At 34.3% G+C, this 18,751-nt stretch overlaps 5 protein-coding genes across 6 annotated transcripts; 3 read left to right on the plus strand and 2 right to left on the minus strand.

The window, feature by feature from the left end:
* Positions 1-268: 268 nt before the first annotated feature.
* Positions 269-2,566, minus strand: LOC131549310 (ADP-ribosylation factor 4-like). The gene is made up of 5 exons (XM_058791369.1): positions 2,330-2,566; positions 1,281-1,361; positions 864-973; positions 557-754; positions 269-451 (listed from the first exon to the last, which is right to left on the minus strand). The coding sequence occupies exons 1-5, from the start codon at positions 2,394-2,396 to the stop codon at positions 365-367; spliced, it is 543 nt and encodes a 180-aa protein (XP_058647352.1). The 5' UTR covers positions 2,397-2,566; the 3' UTR covers positions 269-364.
* Positions 2,567-3,061: 495 nt separating this feature from the next.
* Positions 3,062-4,575, plus strand: LOC131549318 (ADP-ribosylation factor 4-like). The gene is made up of 5 exons (XM_058791382.1): positions 3,062-3,293; positions 3,492-3,572; positions 3,662-3,771; positions 3,851-4,048; positions 4,142-4,575. The coding sequence occupies exons 1-5, from the start codon at positions 3,227-3,229 to the stop codon at positions 4,229-4,231; spliced, it is 546 nt and encodes a 181-aa protein (XP_058647365.1). The 5' UTR covers positions 3,062-3,226; the 3' UTR covers positions 4,232-4,575.
* A 1,055-nt stretch (positions 4,576-5,630) lies between these two features.
* Positions 5,631-7,263, plus strand: LOC131549101 (ADP-ribosylation factor 5-like). 2 transcript variants are annotated; one of them, XM_058790927.1, is made up of 6 exons: positions 5,655-5,681; positions 5,819-5,834; positions 6,045-6,125; positions 6,211-6,320; positions 6,421-6,618; positions 6,726-7,263. In XM_058790927.1, exons 2-6 carry the CDS (start codon positions 5,831-5,833, stop codon positions 6,810-6,812), a joined length of 480 nt encoding a protein of 159 aa, XP_058646910.1. In that variant the 5' UTR covers positions 5,655-5,681; positions 5,819-5,830; the 3' UTR covers positions 6,813-7,263. The 2 variants fall into 2 exon arrangements, with proteins under 2 accessions (XP_058646909.1, XP_058646910.1); XM_058790926.1 differs by having other exon boundaries at positions 5,631-5,834.
* A 1,641-nt stretch (positions 7,264-8,904) lies between these two features.
* On the plus strand, positions 8,905-14,757 carry LOC131549100 (ADP-ribosylation factor 4-like). The gene is made up of 6 exons (XM_058790925.1): positions 8,905-9,289; positions 9,502-9,582; positions 10,557-10,666; positions 11,898-11,969; positions 12,087-12,212; positions 13,763-14,757. The coding sequence occupies exons 1-6, from the start codon at positions 9,223-9,225 to the stop codon at positions 13,847-13,849; spliced, it is 543 nt and encodes a 180-aa protein (XP_058646908.1). The 5' UTR covers positions 8,905-9,222; the 3' UTR covers positions 13,850-14,757.
* An 874-nt stretch (positions 14,758-15,631) lies between these two features.
* Positions 15,632-18,751, minus strand: pde12 (phosphodiesterase 12). The gene is made up of 3 exons (XM_058790923.1): positions 17,458-18,751; positions 16,343-16,421; positions 15,632-16,278 (listed from the first exon to the last, which is right to left on the minus strand). Exons 1-3 carry the CDS (start codon positions 18,712-18,714, stop codon positions 15,836-15,838), a joined length of 1,779 nt encoding a protein of 592 aa, XP_058646906.1. The 5' UTR covers positions 18,715-18,751; the 3' UTR covers positions 15,632-15,835.

An 18,751-nucleotide genomic window follows, 5' to 3' on the forward strand; every position in this document is an offset into this window, starting at 1 on the left:
TAAATTGGTCATTTTCTATGAAACATTCATTAAATTTAAATTATTTGATGCATAATATTAATAAACATAAATAAAACATGAAATAAATAATAATTTAATTATATTGTAATTAAGTACAAAATTTATTTGAAAGACATATTGTAGTCAGACATGTACATTAGAACCAAAAACAGACCAAAAATTTTTATATACATACATACATACATACATACATATATATATATATTATTAGTATTAAGATAGAATTATATATGAAGATGTAGAAGAATATTCCATAAATATTTCAAAATAAAGTTGGAGATGATATATACATTCAGTTCTGATTTAGTGTCCTTTCTTCAAGTACTTTGAACGCTGAAGTGTTTTATCGTTTGGACAGTTGATCCGAGAGCCAATCCAGTCCTTCATATAAACCTGATCCTTGAACCGCACATGTGGCCTGAACAAACCACTGAGAGAGAGACAAACACAGGTTTATTTCACTGAAACACACTGACATCACACATCACATGTTAAACAGAGAGTGTGTGTGTGTGTGTGTGTGTGTGTGTCTCACCTGTCTTCCTCTCAGTGCGTGTAAACCCAGTCTGTCTGTCAGCTCGTGGACCGGCATGGCTTTGGGTAAATCCTGCTTGTTAGCAAGAACTAACAGAACCGCGTCTCTCATCTCGTCCTCCGCCAGCATCGCGTTTAGTTCCTCTGCTGCCGTTTCAATCCGGTCACGATCACTGCTGTCCACCACAAAGATCAGGCCCTGAATCACACAAACACGCACACTTACACTCAGTTCATAAAAGTAGCTGATTAGAATTGAAATGTTAAAATAATAAATACTGAACACATAATTTTGTGACAAATCATACCTTAGTGTTCTGATAATAATGTCTCCAGAGGCGTCTGATGGTGTCCTGACCGCCGACGTCCCAAACGGTGAAGGAGATGTTTTTATAGTCAACTGTCTCAACGTTAAAACCTAGAGAGAATCAATCAGACACTATTCAAGCAGTCTATATTTTGAAGTACTTCAGTTTGGCTGCAGTTGACGGTAGCCATTGACCTCCAAAGTATTTTTCCATACTATGGAAGTCAATGGCTACCGCCAACTGTTTGGTTACCAACATCATTCTTCAAAAGATCTTATTTTATGTTCAATAGAACAAAAAAAAAACTTCATACAGGTTTGGAACAACTTGAGGGTGAGTAAATGACAGAATGTTCATTTTTGGGTGAACTATCCCTTTAAATATTTCTACATATTTGTGTGATCTTAAGTTTCTTACCTAGAGTTGGAATAGTTGTGACAACTTCACCGAGTTTGAGTTTGTAGAGGACTGTCGTCTTCCCTGCTGCATCCAGACCAACTTGGAGAAAAAATATTTACATTTGTGACCCTGGAGCACAAAACCAGTCTTAAGTCGCTGGGGTATATTTGTAGCAATAGCCAAAAATTAGTGCTGGGCAACGATTAATCGCGATTAATCGCATCCAAAATAAAAGTTTTTGTGTACATAATATATGTGTGTGTATTGTGTGTATTTATTATGTATATATGAATACACACCCATGTATGTATATATTTAAGAAAAATGTGTTATGATTATATATTAAATATATTTATATATCATATAAATTATATTAATAAATATATACATGTAAATACATGTAAATCTTTTCAAAATATATACTGTATGTGTGTGTCTTTATATACACATAATAAATATACACAGTACACACAGATATATTATATAAACAAAAACTTTTATTTTGGATGCGATTAATCTCGATTAATCGTTGCCCAGCACTACCAAAAATACATTGCATGGGTCAAAATTATAGATTTTTCTTTTATGCCAAAAATCATTAGGATATTAAGTAAAGATCATATTCCATGAAGATATTTTGAAAATTTACTACTGTAAATATATCAAAACATCGTTTTTGATTAGTAATATGCATTGCTAAGAATTCATTTGGACAACTTTAAAGGCGATTTTCTCAATATTTAGATTTTTTTGCTCCCTCAGATTCCAGATTTTCAAATAGTTGTATCTCAGCCAAATATTGTCCGTTCATAACAAACCATACATCAATGGAAAGCTTATTTATTCAGCTTTCAGTTGATGTATAAATCTCAATTTCGAAAAATTGACACTTAAGACTAGTTTTGTGGTCCAGGGTCACATTTATTCCACAATTAACATGTACAAGGCCTATAATATGCATCTATTTGCACTAGAGCTATTTTATTTTATTTACACTAGAGCTATTTTCTCAAAAACTGAATAAGAAACAAATAATATCAGTAAAGTAAAAACATGTAGGTACTCACCCATAAGCAACCTCATCTCTTTTTTCTCGAAGAGACGCGAGAAAAGGTTAGAGAAGAAGACGCCCATTGTTAAAACAAAACAAAACAAAGTACAGGTAAAAGTCTGCTGTATTGAAGCTGGAGGATGAGGCTCGAGTTGTTTGTGTGATGAAGCTGTGATTGTGTGCGGGCTTATATAGGGTATTTTTTTACTTTCGGTTTGATTGACAGCTCAACACCGCCACTCTCACAGCAGACGCGCTCCGTTTCTCTCGCGGCAAATCCAACGCGTTCGATATGACGTCACCTACTGTATCACGTGTCCAAATCTAAGTCAAATAAATAAGCGTTATTAGTTTTGATGTCAAAAAGGCTGTACAAGTTAAGCGCTTTAGGTGACATATGAGACAATATAGAAAATATCATTTATGTGTATATTATGAGTGACATTTCCACCACAGAATCACATTTCCACCACTAAAATAAATGAATAAAAAATCTATCATTTAAAATAATTAACAACATTTGTTTGTAGTAAAAGAAAAATCTTCAGCAGTAGTATATAAAGTGAAATCAAACTTTTGAGCCTAAAAAACACATTGATCCTCGATTTATTCAGCCAAGAGATTTTAAGCGTTAGATTGTAACAAGACAAGTAATAAACTTCATTTAAAACTTAAACTGTAACAGGTTTGTTTGAACACGTGATACAGTGGGTGACGTCATATCGAACGCGCTGGATTTGCCGCGAGAAAAACTGAGAGTGGCGGTATTGAGCTGTCAATCAAACCGAAAGTAGAAAAGCCTATATAAACACACACTGAACACACACCATTACTAATCTGAGCCTTTAACAGTAAGCATTAATTGTCACTAAATAAAGCAAAGTTGTTGTTTTTTATCTTGCTGTATCAAAACATGGGCATCTTCTTCTCCAACCTATTCTCGCGTCTCGTAAAGAAGAAAGAAATGAGGTTGCTTATGGGTGAGTAAATGTTTGTTTTTTCTCTCTCAAGATGTTTTAAAAACCCAAATATATTAAAATATATTTATTTATCTTAGTATTAATTGAATAGGCCTATTACTGTGCATATTAATTAGGCCTAACTGAACTTAAGAAGATATTTCAATTATGTATCTTGTATGTTCATCGTGGAATAAATGTAAATATTTCTTCTCCAAGTTGGTCTGGATGCAGCAGGGAAGACAACAGTCCTCTACAAACTCAAACTCGGTGAAGTTGTCTCAACTATTCCAACAATTGGTAAGAAACTCAAAGCAATTCACAATTTATCGAAATCATGATAAATTTATCATGCCATGTCGATTTGCTCATTATTCTGACTTCTGTAGGTTTTAACGTGGAGACGGTTGAATATAAAAACATCTCCTTCACGGTTTGGGATGTTGGTGGTCAGAATTTACTCCGAGGCCTCTGGAGACATTACTATCATAACACCAAGGTAACAATGTTTTAAATATCTGCCTGAGTGTGGTTTTATTTGCAACACTTGTCTTAAAGAGGCATTTTGTGTGATTCAGGGCCTGATCTTTGTGGTGGACAGCAGTGATCGTGACCGGATTGAAACGGCAGCAGAGGAACTAAACGCGATGCTGGCGGAGGACGAGATGAGAGACGCGGTTCTGTTAGTTCTTGCTAACAAGCAGGATTTACCCAAAGCCATGCCGGTCCACGAGCTGACAGACAGACTGGGTTTACACGCACTGAGAGGAAGACAGGTGAGACACACACACACACACTCTCTGTTTAACATGTGATGTGTGATGTCAGTGTGTTTCAGTGAAATAAACCTGTGTTTGTCTCTCTCTCAGTGGTTTGTTCAGGCCACATGTGCGGTTCAAGGATCAGGTTTATATGAAGGACTGGATTGGCTCTCGGATCAACTGTCCAAACAACCATAATGCTGGAACTTTATTTTTTGGGTTTTTTTGGCCTGATGCTTCCGAACTAAATACTGTAATTGAATGTAACAGCCTCCAGCTGTTTATTATATCAAAAGCATTTTGATTTATTAATATTAAATCAAAACTGTATATTTATTGTGATGTTAATTCTGAACAGGTTTAGTTCATTTTTTCAAAGGAAGAAAAAACGTTGAAAGCTTTGAAAGACTTATTTTAATATGTGTTTTGTTGTGTCTGGACTTTGAAACAATAAGCTGATGTCTGCCTGGAAAATATATACATATATGTGTGTGTGTGTGTGTCCTACCTATTCAAATATCTCCAATAAATGATGTATTTATTTTCAAACATTAGTATTCTTATGTCTCATTTAAGAATACATATACCGGTATATATATTACAGAAAAGAAAAATGCATGATAAATAGAAAATGTTTTGCACAGTTATAATAGATTGATGTTAGATGTATCTATATTTAATGCATGCATAAATAAATAACAACAGAATTGCTGAATCAGATTGTAAACATGCTCATAATGTTATGTTTTTTATAATTTATGAATAAAAATAGATCCAATAAGTGATGAATTTATACAAAAAAAAATGTAGTAGCCTACGTTTATGTTTCACTTTCAATAACTAATCGTATTTGCAGAATGAATGACATTTTTGAAAAATACTAACTATTAATTTATCATTCAGCTGAAGTTTTAGCTGATGCCATCTTCAAAAGTAAAACATGTTAATAAAAACTGTAAGTATACAGGCGTATGACAACAATTATATTATAAAAGTCATTACATGTAATTGTACTGTAAAATACGATAGGCCTACAAATGCTTTTTAAAAGTAAAACAGCCTATAATTTATGGAAAATATTATGGTAAAATATTTTAAGACTACAACGATATCTAATTGTCGCTATGAGTAATTTAATGTTAGTATTATTTTATTGTCATATGTGTTACCCTGATTGCTCTTGTTTGCTGTGAAACTGGTTCATATGTTATTGTTGTTTATGGCCATTATAATGAACTAAGTCATCACATGGTCATCCATTGCATCCGATGTGTTATTTTAGGGACACATTACAGTAAAAAGTATAATTCCTCAAATAGGTTGGAATATTAACATATTTTTATGACACACTCACCCCCACCAAAACTCTTGTAGCATTATCACAGTGTTTTAGTCTGGCAACCACAGCTGCTAGGTATTTGTTTATTTTTTTAACAAAGCATTTTTACGGTTTATGTACTCCCTGCTCGCATTAGCTAAATGTAATTCAAATGAAATCAAAGACTTCCAACTTCAAACTGTAAAAAAAGTTTGTTTGGACACGTGATACAGTAGGTGACGTCATATCGAACGCGTTGGATTTGCCGCGAGAGAAACGGAGCGCGTCTGCTGTGAGATTGGCGGTGTTGAGCTGTCAATCAAACCGAAAGTAAAAAGCCTATATAAACACACACACTGAACACACAGCATAACCACTCTGACTGAGCCTCTTACTCCAGGCGTTTGTCTTCTGACATGGGCAACTACTTCTCACAGATTTTCTCTCGTCTCTTTCCAAAAAAGCAGATTAGGTTGCTTATGGGTGAGCAAATTATTATTATTATTTTTTTTTCACCAAAACTTTGAATAGCTTGGCTACTGTTCATGCCACTTTATTGTTATTATGTGCTTAAATTGTTATTATATGCTTAAATAACTGTAATGACCGCAAAGCAAAATTAGCATATGAATAATCTGATATAGCCCATGAATATTTTCATTGTGGAATAAATGTAAATATTTCTTCTCCAAGTTGGTCTGGATGCAGCAGGGAAAACAACAGTCCTCTACAAATTCAAACTTGGTGAAGTTGTCACAACTATTCCAACAATTGGTAAGAAGCTTTTAGTTGTTGTTAGATCATGCCTTATATGGATTCATTGTCTGTTTTTAGTGAATATTATCAATTTTCTCTTTAGGTTTTAATGTTGAAACAGTTGAATATAACAACATCTCCTTCACTGTGTGGGATGTTGGTGGTCAGACCAAAATCAGAGGTCTTTGGAAATATTATTATCAATACACTGAGGTAAGAGTTTTACACAAACACGACTGTATGCAGTATGATTTTGCATGTTTGAAAATGCCATTTTAATGGAGTGAACAAAATGTGTGTTTGTGTGATTCAGGGCCTGATCTTTGTGGTGGACAGCAGTGATCATGACCGGATTGAAACGGCAGCAGAGGAACTAAACGCGATGCTGGCGGAGGACGAGATGAGAGACGCGGTTCTGTTAGTTCTTGCTAACAAGCAGGATTTACCCAAAGCCATGCCGGTCCACGAGCTGACAGACAGACTGGGTTTACACGCACTGAGAGGAAGACAGGTGAGACACACACACACACACACACACACACACACTCTCTGTTTAACATGTGATGTGTGATGTCAGTGTGTTTCAGTGAAATAAACCTGTGTTTGTCTCTCTCTCAGTGGTTTGTTCAGGCCACATGTGCGGTTCAAGGATCAGGTTTATATGAAGGACTGGATTGGCTCTCGGATCAACTGTCCAAACGATGAAACACTTACTTGAAGAAAACACACTTAATCAGAACTGAATGTATAGTCTATATATTATGTCTCCAACTTTATTTTTTTGTATTGAGATATTTATGGGATATTATTACAGTATATATAATTGAAGTACAGTACATTCTGTATTGTTAATTTACCACTATCAAGACATTTTGAAATCATTTTCGGCCTATTTTTGGTTCTGATGTACATGTTTGCCTTCATTATGTGCCTTTTTAAACTCACTAGATTGTACATTAATTTATAAATTATGCACTACTGCTGTACCGTGTACTATTATTTTATTATTTTATTTATCTACAGTACTGTATTCAATGTACTGATAATTTACCTCTGTAAAAGAGATGCTGTTATATGTCACGTTTGACTTATTTTAATGTGTTTTGTTGTATTTGAAAGAACAAACTGATGTCTGCCTGAAATATATGTGTCTGTGCCTTTCAAATATCTCCAATAAATGATGCATATTTATTTACATTAGTGCGCTTATGTTTCATTTAATAAATAAATATTACAGAATAGAAAAATGAATGAGAAATAGAGTATGTTTTGCACAATTATGATTAATAACAAAGTAGGTAAACAGTCATATTATTGATCAAGATAGATAGATACATGGATAGAACGATACATAGATAGAATGATAGATAGAACGATAGAACGATAGATAGATAGATAGATAGATAGATAGATAGATAGATAGATAGAATGATAGATAGAACAATAGAACGATAGATAGAAAGATAGAACGATAGATAGATAGATAGATAGAACGATAGATAGATAGATAGATAGATAGATAGATAGATAGATAGATAGATAGATAGAATAGATAGATAGATAGATAGATAGATAGATAGATAGATAGATAGATAGATAGATAGATAGATAGATAGATAGATAGATAGATAGATAGATAGATAGATAGATAGATAGATAGATAGATAAGCAGGACTCTTCTACTACAAAGCCATGCTGTTGTAATAGCTGCAGTATGTGGATTTGCATTGTCCTGCTGAAATACACAAGGCCTTCCCTGAAATAGACGTCATCTGGAGGGGAGCATATGTTGCTCTAAAACCTTTATATACCTCTCAGCATTCATAGTGCCTTCCAAAACATGCAAGCTGCCCATACCATATGCACTTATGCACCGCCATACCATCAGAGATGCTGGCTTTTGAGCTGAACGCTGAGGACACGCTGGAAGGTCGATAGATAGATAGATAGATAGATAGATATAATGATAGATAGAACGATAGATAGATAGATAGATAGATAGATAGATAGATAGATAGATAGATAGATAGATAGATAGATAGATAGATAGATAGACAGATAGATAGATAGATAGATAGATAGAAGATAGATAGATAGATAGATAGATAGATAGATAGATAGAATGATAGATAGAACAATAGAATGATAGATAGATAGATAGATAGATAGATAGATAGATAGATAGATAGATAGATAGATAGATAGATAGATAGATAGATAGATAGATAGATAGATAGATAGATAGATAGATAGATAGATAGATACTATAAATTAATAAAAAAACAGAATTGGAGCTCCAAAAATATTAATCTGTGTTAGCAAATAACTCCAATAATTTATGCATTTATTTAAAAATATATATTTATTATACTGTAGTACTTTTATATTTCATTTTCAATAACTAATCATATTTGAAAAATGGATTACATTTTTTGAGAAATTTACAAAATGTTATGTTTTCACAACCAGTGCAACCTGAGGCCTTATGATACGGTTATATAAATAAAATCATTTTAATGAAAAAAAATTAATAAAAATAAAACATCACTGAAACAGAACTTCAAAATTAATACTAATTTTATTTTTGTATAGGCATAATGTTTTTTATATAATTTAAAAAATGTAATAATGTTCAGAAAAAGAAGAAAAGAAAAACAGAATAAAGTACAAAACCATATGCAATATTTTTTTTACATACATATATTGCGTATATGTTTACGTTTCAGTCTGTATGAACATTTTGAGCTGAAAAGCTCACACTTGTAGGTAAATAATGAAGAAACGCGATGTTTGTGAAGCTCTCTGCATCATGTTTCGTGATGTGGCACCGCTGACGTCATTTCGACCGCGTTGGAGCAGAAGTCGTGGTCCAGAAACAGTCCAGAAGCGCTCAAAACACACTTTCAACTGGACAGAGAGAAGAAAGAGGGAAAGAAAAGAGAAGAAAGAGTTATTGTGACTCTGCTGATGTGAGCTGGAGTTTGAGCAGGTTGATATTTACCGGAGGTTGATCTGAAGCGCTGAAAGCTGCTGTGCTAAAGCGCTAGCGGCGGTTTAACTCCTCGAAGAAGTTTGACTTTTACACCCTTTCTTGTTTTTTGAGCCGTTTTTTAACATGGGTTTGACCATTTCAAGCATCTTTTCTCGCTTGTTTGGGAAAAAGCAGATGAGAATTCTCATGGGTGAGTTGGACGGTGTTTGTTTTCGCGAGTTAGCTTTGATAAATGGCTATGTTTTTAAAGCTCTTTCTATACAAGTCATGTATGAATGCTCTAGTGAGCTATAGATGTTGACAAATCGGTTTCTTTGTTGTTTCCCAAGAAATAGGAAGTTATATATGCAAACTAAAGTTTTCCAGTGTGTTTGACTTGATTTGATTCCTGTTCTTCTTCAGTTGGTCTGGATGCAGCAGGGAAAACCACAATCCTCTACAAACTCAAACTGGGAGAAATAGTCACAACAATTCCAACTATAGGTAAGTAATATAAGATAACTGTGGAAAATTGTTTCTGCTATGGGCTAAAAAACATTAATTATGACATTTTGTCTCACAATGCTGTCTTTTGAATTGTGAAGATATAAAGAATTGTGAGATATAAATGCATTTTTTATTTTTTATTCTGTGGCACAAACAGAGTTGCAAACGCAAAATTCTGAGGAGAAAAAAGTCATAATTGTGAGAAAAATGTCAGAATTGTGAGACAAGAAGTCGCAATTATATTTTTTATTGACGGAAACAAAAACAGAATTGTGAGATATAACAGACTTCTGAGGATAGAAGTTAGAATTGCGAAATATAAACTTAAACTTGAGGGGAAAATGCCAGAATTCTGGAAACATAAAATATAATATCTCACTAAAAAAATCTAAATAAATAAATATATAATTTTTTTTTTTTTTTTGTGAGATATTATATTTTATGGTTCCAGAATTCTGGCTTTTTTCAAGGATATGATATTGCAAGGATATGAAGTCAGATTTGCAAGACATGTCTTGCAAATCTGACTTCATATCCTTGCAATTCTGAGAAAAAGACAGAATTGCGAGAAAAAATTGCAGTTGCTATTACTTTTTTTTTTAACCTGTGGCAGAAGTGGACTCACATAGATAACAGATCATATGCATCTCAGCGAAGAGAAAATGTATGCTTAAAAATACAATATTCATATATTCTATGGTTTTAGGTTATAGTAAGTATATTTTTAATGGACAGATATTCTCACAAACGCATATATAGGTCATGTTTTAGTTTAAAATCAACTATTTACCTTCAAAAATGTATTTTGCATAAAGAAAAAGAAGCATTTTTTTTTTTATTTTCTTAACCTGTACGTGCACTTGACAGGTTTTGTGAATGATTTATTACATGAATCTCATCTTGATGTGAACAACTGCAAAGATCTGCATCTTTTAAATGGTATCGCACCCAACCCTGTGTGCTTCCTTTAGGTTTTAACGTCGAGACGGTGGAATACAAGAACATTTGCTTCACCGTGTGGGATGTGGGTGGTCAGGATAAGATCAGGCCTCTTTGGAGACACTACTTCCAGAATACCCAGGTAAACAGATGCATCACATCACAGCAGGACTAAGATAGTCAAACAACAATGGAGTCGCAGCATTCCAGCAGGATGAAATGCTCATTCTGCCATGGCCATACTGATTGAGTTTGATCGTCCAGCCTTGTGAGCTGCTAGAAAAACAACTACGGGTGTGTAGTTATAGTTTGGCTGGGTGCCGTTGATGTGCTTTGTATGAGGATGTTGGTGTTACTGTTAGGATTAAGTTGAACTGGAACAGCCTTTACTAGAGTTTGATTTAGAGAACAGAACAGTTTCTCTTCTGTCCGTGTAGTTCTCTTTTTCTTTGCTGAATTTTTTTATCAATAAGCTCGTAAGAGAATATCTAACTTTTGCTTGCTCTTTATTTCCTGAATGGTTATGAGTGGATCATTTCTAAAGGATTGCAAAAGACATGTTTACAGATGATCTTGAGGTCGTAGAAACTCACCGAGAGTGACATAAAATAAGAAATTTGAGTGATAGTACTTTAGTAGCATTTGAAAAACTTGTCATGATAGTAAAAATGGGGGAAAAAAGCCTAAAAACATTATTCTGTGCAACAGATATTATAGTTTGCATGCTGTGAAATTAAATAGGTCATAAAATTAAGACTCAAATGTTTTAAGTGTTATATTTATAATAAGTGTGGTAAGGAAGCAGGATAGATGCAATTATTCCTAAAAAAATGTCTTAAATCGTGGTATTAAAAATGCTGCATACACAGAAAAAAATCCTATGTTAGACTTGTTTTCCAATACAAATATCGAAACTTTCTTCAATCAAGATAGGCCTACTTGAGATGCAAAATGAAGATATGAAATCTTGTTTTCTTGGAAATTAAACAAAATTGAGTTTATGCTTAAAACAAGAACAAATATCTGAATTGAAAACTTGTTTTTCCTCTGAGTTAAGTGTATTTGATTGACTCCATTGGCAGATATTTGTTCTTGTTTTAATCATAAATTTTGATTAGTTAAACCGAAAACAAGACTTGCATAATTTTGCTTTTCAGTGTATTTTGGTTGAAGAATCTTTAGACATTTGCACTGAAAATCAAGACAAAAATACTGAAGTTGTTTCACAGTCTAGTAAAGTTTTTGTCTTAAAGCTTTATTTAAATTTACCTTCCAAAAACCTGCAGAAGTCATGGAAGTCTTTAAGAATAGAACTTCTTTTTTTTTGACTGAAAGTCATTTTCACTCTGAATGTGTGTTGTGTTGTTTTTCAGGGTCTGATCTTTGTCGTGGACAGTAACGATCGTGAGCGAGCACAGGAAGCAGCAGAAGAGCTTCAGAAGATGGTGAGGAAACATGAGTTAATACTAGCAAAACGCTTCTTTTATTGTGCACAGTTGTCTATGAGAAGTAGTTCTGTTTCAAAACACCATAAATATCTGCTCGTATTCTGTCTTCAACAGCTTCAGGAGGATGAACTGAGAGACGCCGTTCTACTGGTTTTTGCAAATAAACAAGATCTACCAAACGCCATGCCCATCAGCGAGATGACGGACAAACTCGGCCTGCAAGCACTCAGGAGCAGAACTGTGAGTTATAATGCTATTATATGTGACCCTGGAGCACAAAAGCAGTCTTAAGTCGCTGGGGTATATTTGTAGCAATAGCCAAAAATACATTGTATGGGTCAAAATTATCCATTTTTATTTTATGCCAAAAATCGTTAGGATATTAAGTAAAGATCATGTTCCATGAAGATATTTTGTAATTTTCTTACCGTAATTTTTGATTAGTAATATGCATTGCTAAGAACTTAATTTGGACAACTTTAAAGGTGATTTTCTCAATATTTAGATTTTTTTGCACCCTCAGATTCCAGATTTTCAAATAGTTGTATCTCAGTCAAATATTGTTCGATCCTAACAAACCATACATCAATGGAAAGCTTATTTATTCAGCTTTAAGGTGATGTATAAATCTCAATTTCGAAAAATTGACACTTAAGACTGGTTTTCTCGTCCTAGGTCACATATGCTTAATGTGCAATATTATGATAGTTATGCATAATGATGAGCTCCATTAAAAAAATAATAAAAAAATAAAATAAAATAAATAAAATAAAATAAAATAAATATATATATATATATATATATATATATATATATATATATAGTAATATTGGTTTGGATGTATACCTAGATCTAGTCTAGATGTGTACATAGACCTTAATTATATTAATCAGTAATTAATCATATTTTGGTCAGTATGTGCATTACTGGTCAAACATTTGGAATCAATACAATTTTTTAAAAATGTTTTGGAACATTATGCTCACCAAGGCTGCATTTATTTGATCAAAAATATAGTAAAAACAGCAATATTGTGAAATATAATTACAATTTAAAATAACTGTTTTCTATGTGAATATATGCTAAAATGTAATTTATTCCTGTGATCAAAGCTGAATTTTCAGCATCATTACTCCAGTCTTCAGTGTCACATGACCCTTCATTCTGATATGCTGATTTACGGCTCAATTATTAGTTGTTATTGGTGTTCAATTAATAATAATGGTTATTATTATGCTTAGTAGTTTTTTTGGGGGGAAACTGATACATTTTTTGATGAATAGAAAGTTCAATGGAACAGCATTTATTTAAAACAAATCTTTTGTAACATTATAAATGTTTTTACTTCCACTTCTGAACAATTTAATGTGTCCTTGCCGAATTAAATACATTTCTTTTCTTGTGAATAGTTAGTAGAATTTCAGTTTCCACGTAAATTGATTACTTTTAACATTTATAATAAATCGACAAATGTTTCTTGAGCAGCAAATCAGCATATTAAAATGATTTCTGAAGGATCATGTGACACTGAAGACTAGAGTAGTGATGCTGAAAATTCAGCTTTGATCACAGGAATAAATTACATTTTACTATATATTCAAATAGTAAAGAGTTAATTTAAGTTGTAATAATATTAAACAATATTTCAGTTTTTTTATTAAATTTATGAAGCTTTATTGAGCAGAAGAAACTTCTTTCAAAACATTTAAAAATATATTATTTTTTCATTCACTTAAATGCATACTGTATCCATCTATTGGTAAAAATGTTTGTATTGTGCTTTTCATCAGTGGTATGTCCAGGCGACCTGTGCGACTCAAGGGACGGGTTTATACGAGGGATTAGACTGGCTTTCCGAGCAGCTCTCCAAAGGCTAAACTGCACTTCCTGTTCAAGCAGGATGTGTGCTGTTCCAAAGGACATGATTAGCGGAGTTGATGCGGCACAGAACCTGTTCATGTATCATTTTCAGTTGATTGTTACCAAAAATCCACCTGCTGATGTCAATCTAAAGCAGTGCATTTTAACATTTTGTTACTTTTTTAATTCATTGCACCTTTGTCCTCGACTGACATTTCTCCCAGATTCATTCCACTTGATGCGTGTAGCCTTATAGTCTTCTGTAGATCTGACCACAGTATGAAAAATACTAGATTTGTTAAGAAGCTCTTGCAGTACTTCTGGGTTCTTGTTACAGTAAGCATAAACATCAAGCATTTTGTTAATAATGATAATTTTGTGTATTTATAAAAATGCTCTATTTTTGCTCCCTCAACTTGATTTATTCAATTATTTTCATTCCAGACAGCTTATTCCCAGGCGTTTGCGTGCCATACATCCAGGGAAATGTTCTCAGAGAAGCATGCATTTAATAAATAAAAGATTATTCTTATTGTAGCACACTTAAGAGACAGGCAATGCATTGATGTAAGCATTAGTTTTAATGCTTCTAAAATGCACAAGTTTATTTTGGGAACTAGTCTGGTGTTTGTGTTGTAAATAAGCAGCCTTTTTATGTACGTAATCACAGTTGCCTTAAACTTGCTGTGCTTTACTATGTGAATGCACTCGCCTGATACGCTTTTGATTTAGCATGTCAGTTGAGACCAAACCAGTGCAAATGTTCAAGACATAATCAACTTTTTATTCCCAGCTTTTGAAAATATTCAAATGGACCGGTGCTAGGAATCGTCTAGCTGTTCCCTTTTTTAAAAATGCATTAAAACATTATGAATAAAGAGTGAAGCAAATAAAAGTCTGAAATGCATGACTTGTATGGCTGTGTATTAACTAAGGCTCATGAAAAGAATTCACTCATTTAATGCTTTAAAGGGTCACAAATCACTTTTTTGAGATTTTAAGAGTTATATATATACAGGTTGCACATTGCTGAAAACTGATGGTATTCATATTTATTATTAAAGAAATATTTCACCCAAAAATGAAAATGTACTGGATGGATGCTCTGCAGTGAATGGGTGCCGTCAGAATGAGAGTCCAAACAGCTGATAAAAACATCACAATAATCCACACCACTCCAGTCCAGCAATTAATGTCTTGTGAAGCTGCATGAACCAACCATTAATGCATTTGAAATTTAAACCATTGCTTCCAGCTAAAATGAGTTCATAATCCATAATAACTCTTCTTCCAGTGAAAAAGTTGTCTTGTCTGAATCAGGAGAGAAATATGCAGAAACCAAGCACCGTTTACAAGTAAAAACAGTTCTGAACAAATATGTTGGTGGATTTCGATGTGAGAGACTTGGACTTTTTCACTGGATGAAGCTCCATAAATTCTTATGGATTATGTACTCATTTTAGCTGGAAGCAACGGTTTAAATTTCACATGCATTAATGATGGATTTGTTTCAAGCATGCAGCTTTTCACTTCTCAGGATGTTAACTGATAGACTGGTGTATTGTGATGTTTTTATCAGCTGACTCTCATTCTGACGGCACCCATTCACTGCAGAGGATCCACTGGTGAGACACTGATGCAGTGTTACATTTTTCCAAATCTGATGAAGAAACAAACTCATCTACATCTTAGATTAACTATTTCTTAAACGGGAAACTGGTTATTTCCATTCATTCTTCTGGTTTAGAAGCACAAAATGCTGAATGAATTTAAATTCAAAGAATTTATAAACAGTCACATATTGTAAATGCATCTTTTATTATTTCCAAGTAGGTGTCAATACTGGCATTTGATAAGTATCACACAATAACTCATTTAATTTGTACAAGTGAGAATGAAGCTATGTGATAAATATAAATACAATGCTGAAATGTGATCATTAAAAAGCTAAAATTGTCAATTTTTTTTTGCTTTTGATGAAACACAAACCGTTTGTGATTGTTTCACTTCCACTTGAGGTCACACACCAGCGCGATGTGATCTGACGGGTGCGAGACGCTCGGCAGGGCCACGCAGGTCGTGACCTCCTGAAGGCTGGGCAGAGGAATCACCTGCTCCACCTGCAGCACATGCGGCTCCACAAAAATATAGTCCAGACACCCCTGGAAGCCTCCGACGTAGTTGGTGAAAGCTGGGACCCCGCAAGCACTGGCCAGCTGGAACGGGTTCATCAGTCCCGCCTGGATCTGCTCCTCCGGCCCACTGGAGGCCCAGTCGTCATGATTCTCCGGGACGGATCCCTCACAGACGAGCTGGAAGAGACCGGAGGAGGGCGTGCTGTTGAAATCACCCAAGAACATGAGGCCGGCTCCAGGATGCTTCTCCATCACCACCTGCTTCATGTGTTTGAGGGCCACTGCAATCTGAACCAGTCGAACGTTTCCTCCTGAACACACAGCTGACTGTCAGAAACTGTAAAGCAAAAGTCATATATTCACACTGATTCTCACCTTTAGGGTGCCAGTACAGGTGTGTGTTTCCCACACATAATATCCTTGACGGGTCACATAACGACTGCAAGATGGTCACCTGAGAAATGAGGGTAGAGATGCATTCTTGTTGGGTTTGTCCTCAAAGCAAGATGATTTAAAATATTACAAAACAAGGATTCAAATAAGCCAAAAAACTAAAACTAAAAATATTTTAATTCAAGAAAATAATGAAGAGAAAAACAGTCCAAAAATGAAAAAGATAAAGATGAATGAAAAACATTAAAATAAACAAAATGATATTTAAAAGATAAATTATTTAAAGTAAGACATCAATAGAAATAAGCCAAAACTTAGATAAATTAAGATATTTTTTTATTTTGATTCAAGAAAAAACAAATACTAGAAAAATAATTAGCGAAAAGCTGTGTAAAAAAAATGATAAAAATAAGATTAAGACAAATATAAAATTACATTACAATAAAAAAGATATGATTTAAAGACAAAACAAGGAATAAAAAAAATTAAAAACTAAAAATCAAGATATTTTAATTCAAGAAAAATATTTATTAGAAAAATAATTTGCGAAAAGCTGTGTAAAAATAAATAGATAAAATAAGATTAAGATAAAGAAATAAAAATGTCATTAAATAAGATATGATTTAAAATTATTTAAAGTAGGACAAAACAAGAAATAAATCAAAACAACTAAATATATCTCTTTTTTTAATTCAAGAAAATATAAAAAATAATTAGAGAAAAGTTCTGTACAAAAATTAAAATAAATGACTTGAAATAATTTAAAGTAAAATAAAACAAGGATCAAAATAAACCAAAAATCAATATATTTCCTATTTTAATTCACTCTCAATAATGTTTTTTTAACAAAAACAGGATTTCCAGTCTTAAAAATCCTAGATATGAGGTAGCTGAATTTTAAAAATGTGATTTTTAGACCTGGAAAAAATGTAAATTGTAATGTTTATATATAAAATTTACTTTTTGTTAGTTATGCCAAACCTTAAACATTTTATTGGGTACAATTAATATCTAGTAAATCAAAAACAACTGGATAAGTCTTGAGGCCTTTTGAACAACTGGAGGTCAAAAAGAGCCACTAAGTTCCTGCGAAATACCTGCAGCATCGTTGACCTGCTTTCGATCTTCTCCTTCAAGCTGGGATTAGTGGACACCTTCTCCAGCAGCTCCCAGTGAAGAGGATCTGTCATCAAAGCCTTGCTCAGCATAATATCATACTGCTGGAGCAACTTCAACTTAGACCTCCTGAAATACGTGGCCAGACCTTCATGCTGCCTTTCCTTGATCCTAAAAACCCCTTCCAACCCAAACGCATCGAACGCAGGAGATAAACTATCTACAAAAGCCCCTTTATCCACCTCCTGGAGGCAAACAATGTCAGCGTTGTACCCTGACAGCTCCTTCTTGATCAGATTCTGCCTGTAGTCCATTTCTAAAGCGTACGGCGCACAATAAGGGTACAAGACCGTTTTGGAAAGATCGGTTTGAGCGTAGATGTCAGCTAGGATGTTATAAGACACAACCCTCAATGAAGACTCATCAGTGACCTTCTGAGTGTACATGTGCCTGTTATCAAAGGTGCATGTTCCTGGGCCGGCTTCTACTACGCCTAAAGACACCAGGTCCTTATCTTCTCCAAACCTGGGTCCGTTCCCAGGTGTGCATTTTAACATCACCCTCAAACCAATGTCCAGATTGGATGGTGTGAACACACGTTCATGTCCAGCCTCCGTCCAGCAGTCTTGATCTCCACTCATATGTGCATTAGGAGAGCTTTCCTTGAACCATTTGAACTTAGAGTCCCTCAGATATCCAAACTCCATCTCCAGCCTGGGACACACTGGAAAGCCAGCCATTAGAGATGTTGGGAGCTCGGATACAGTGAATGTTGGAGGATTCAGTTCCACTTTATACTTAAAATCCCCAACATGCAGCACAGCTCCATTCTGCCACGCATCCGCGTTCACGGTCTCCTCGGGAACGCGCTTTTCGTTCACGCGCAGGCTAATTTCTGGTTTCTCCGCTTCTGGAGTCTCGCTTTTTTCTTTGTTTGGTTTGGATTTTTTCGCTTTGTTTTGTCCCTTGATGATGCTGTTGGCTATTCGAGCCAGGACTTTGCCCAGTGGCTCTGTCTGCTCTCTCAGCATCTGTTTATTGCTGCCGTTCAGATTGAACGAGATGGTCAGGTTGGCCTCGCAAGGCACACATCTCACCACACATCTCTCCATATTCTTACTAAACCGGGTGCTGAAGAGTTTTCTGTGGGGTAGGATTGAAAAAGGGGGGATGTAACGGAAAAATAATTTAGTTGAGAATGACAGTTGGTTCAACATCAGCGTGGCGAAGAGAAACATCCGGTGACTTCCGTGATCGAAACGCTTTTTTTATTCA

Source organism: Onychostoma macrolepis, chromosome 11 (genome assembly GCF_012432095.1).
Source record: "Onychostoma macrolepis isolate SWU-2019 chromosome 11, ASM1243209v1, whole genome shotgun sequence".
Classification (NCBI taxonomy): Eukaryota; Metazoa; Chordata; class Actinopteri; order Cypriniformes; family Cyprinidae; genus Onychostoma; species Onychostoma macrolepis.

What these genes read in the sequence shown, in the direction of transcription:
- LOC131549310 (XM_058791369.1), bottom strand. Translation starts at nt 2,396, where the DNA reads ATGGGCGTCTTCTTCTCTAACCTTTTCTCGCGTCTCTTCGAGAAAAAA. An exon ending in ATTATTATCAGAACACTAAG is followed by an intron (nt 755 to 863) that starts GTATGATTTGTC and finishes TGTGTGATTCAG; the next exon opens with GGCCTGATCTTTGTGGTGGA. An exon ending in ACGCACTGAGAGGAAGACAG is followed by an intron (nt 452 to 556) that starts GTGAGACACACA and finishes TCTCTCTCTCAG; the next exon opens with TGGTTTGTTCAGGCCACATG.
- LOC131549100 (XM_058790925.1), top strand. Translation starts at nt 9,223, where the DNA reads ATGGGTTTGACCATTTCAAGCATCTTTTCTCGCTTGTTTGGGAAAAAG. An exon ending in GCAGATGAGAATTCTCATGG is followed by an intron (nt 9,290 to 9,501) that starts GTGAGTTGGACG and finishes GTTCTTCTTCAG; the next exon opens with TTGGTCTGGATGCAGCAGGG. An exon ending in CAGAAGAGCTTCAGAAGATG is followed by an intron (nt 11,970 to 12,086) that starts GTGAGGAAACAT and finishes TGTCTTCAACAG; the next exon opens with CTTCAGGAGGATGAACTGAG.
- LOC131549101 (XM_058790926.1), top strand. Translation starts at nt 5,768, where the DNA reads ATGGGCAACTACTTCTCACAGATTTTCTCTCGTCTCTTTCCAAAAAAG. An exon ending in ATTATTATCAATACACTGAG is followed by an intron (nt 6,321 to 6,420) that starts GTAAGAGTTTTA and finishes TGTGTGATTCAG; the next exon opens with GGCCTGATCTTTGTGGTGGA. An exon ending in ACGCACTGAGAGGAAGACAG is followed by an intron (nt 6,619 to 6,725) that starts GTGAGACACACA and finishes TCTCTCTCTCAG; the next exon opens with TGGTTTGTTCAGGCCACATG.
- pde12 (XM_058790923.1), bottom strand. Translation starts at nt 18,714, where the DNA reads ATGTTTCTCTTCGCCACGCTGATGTTGAACCAACTGTCATTCTCAACT. An exon ending in GCAGGTCAACGATGCTGCAG is followed by an intron (nt 16,422 to 17,457) that starts GTATTTCGCAGG and finishes CTCATTTCTCAG; the next exon opens with GTGACCATCTTGCAGTCGTT. An exon ending in CCTGTACTGGCACCCTAAAG is followed by an intron (nt 16,279 to 16,342) that starts GTGAGAATCAGT and finishes CTGTGTGTTCAG; the next exon opens with GAGGAAACGTTCGACTGGTT.
- LOC131549318 (XM_058791382.1), top strand. Translation starts at nt 3,227, where the DNA reads ATGGGCATCTTCTTCTCCAACCTATTCTCGCGTCTCGTAAAGAAGAAA. An exon ending in AGAAATGAGGTTGCTTATGG is followed by an intron (nt 3,294 to 3,491) that starts GTGAGTAAATGT and finishes TTCTTCTCCAAG; the next exon opens with TTGGTCTGGATGCAGCAGGG. An exon ending in ATTACTATCATAACACCAAG is followed by an intron (nt 3,772 to 3,850) that starts GTAACAATGTTT and finishes TGTGTGATTCAG; the next exon opens with GGCCTGATCTTTGTGGTGGA.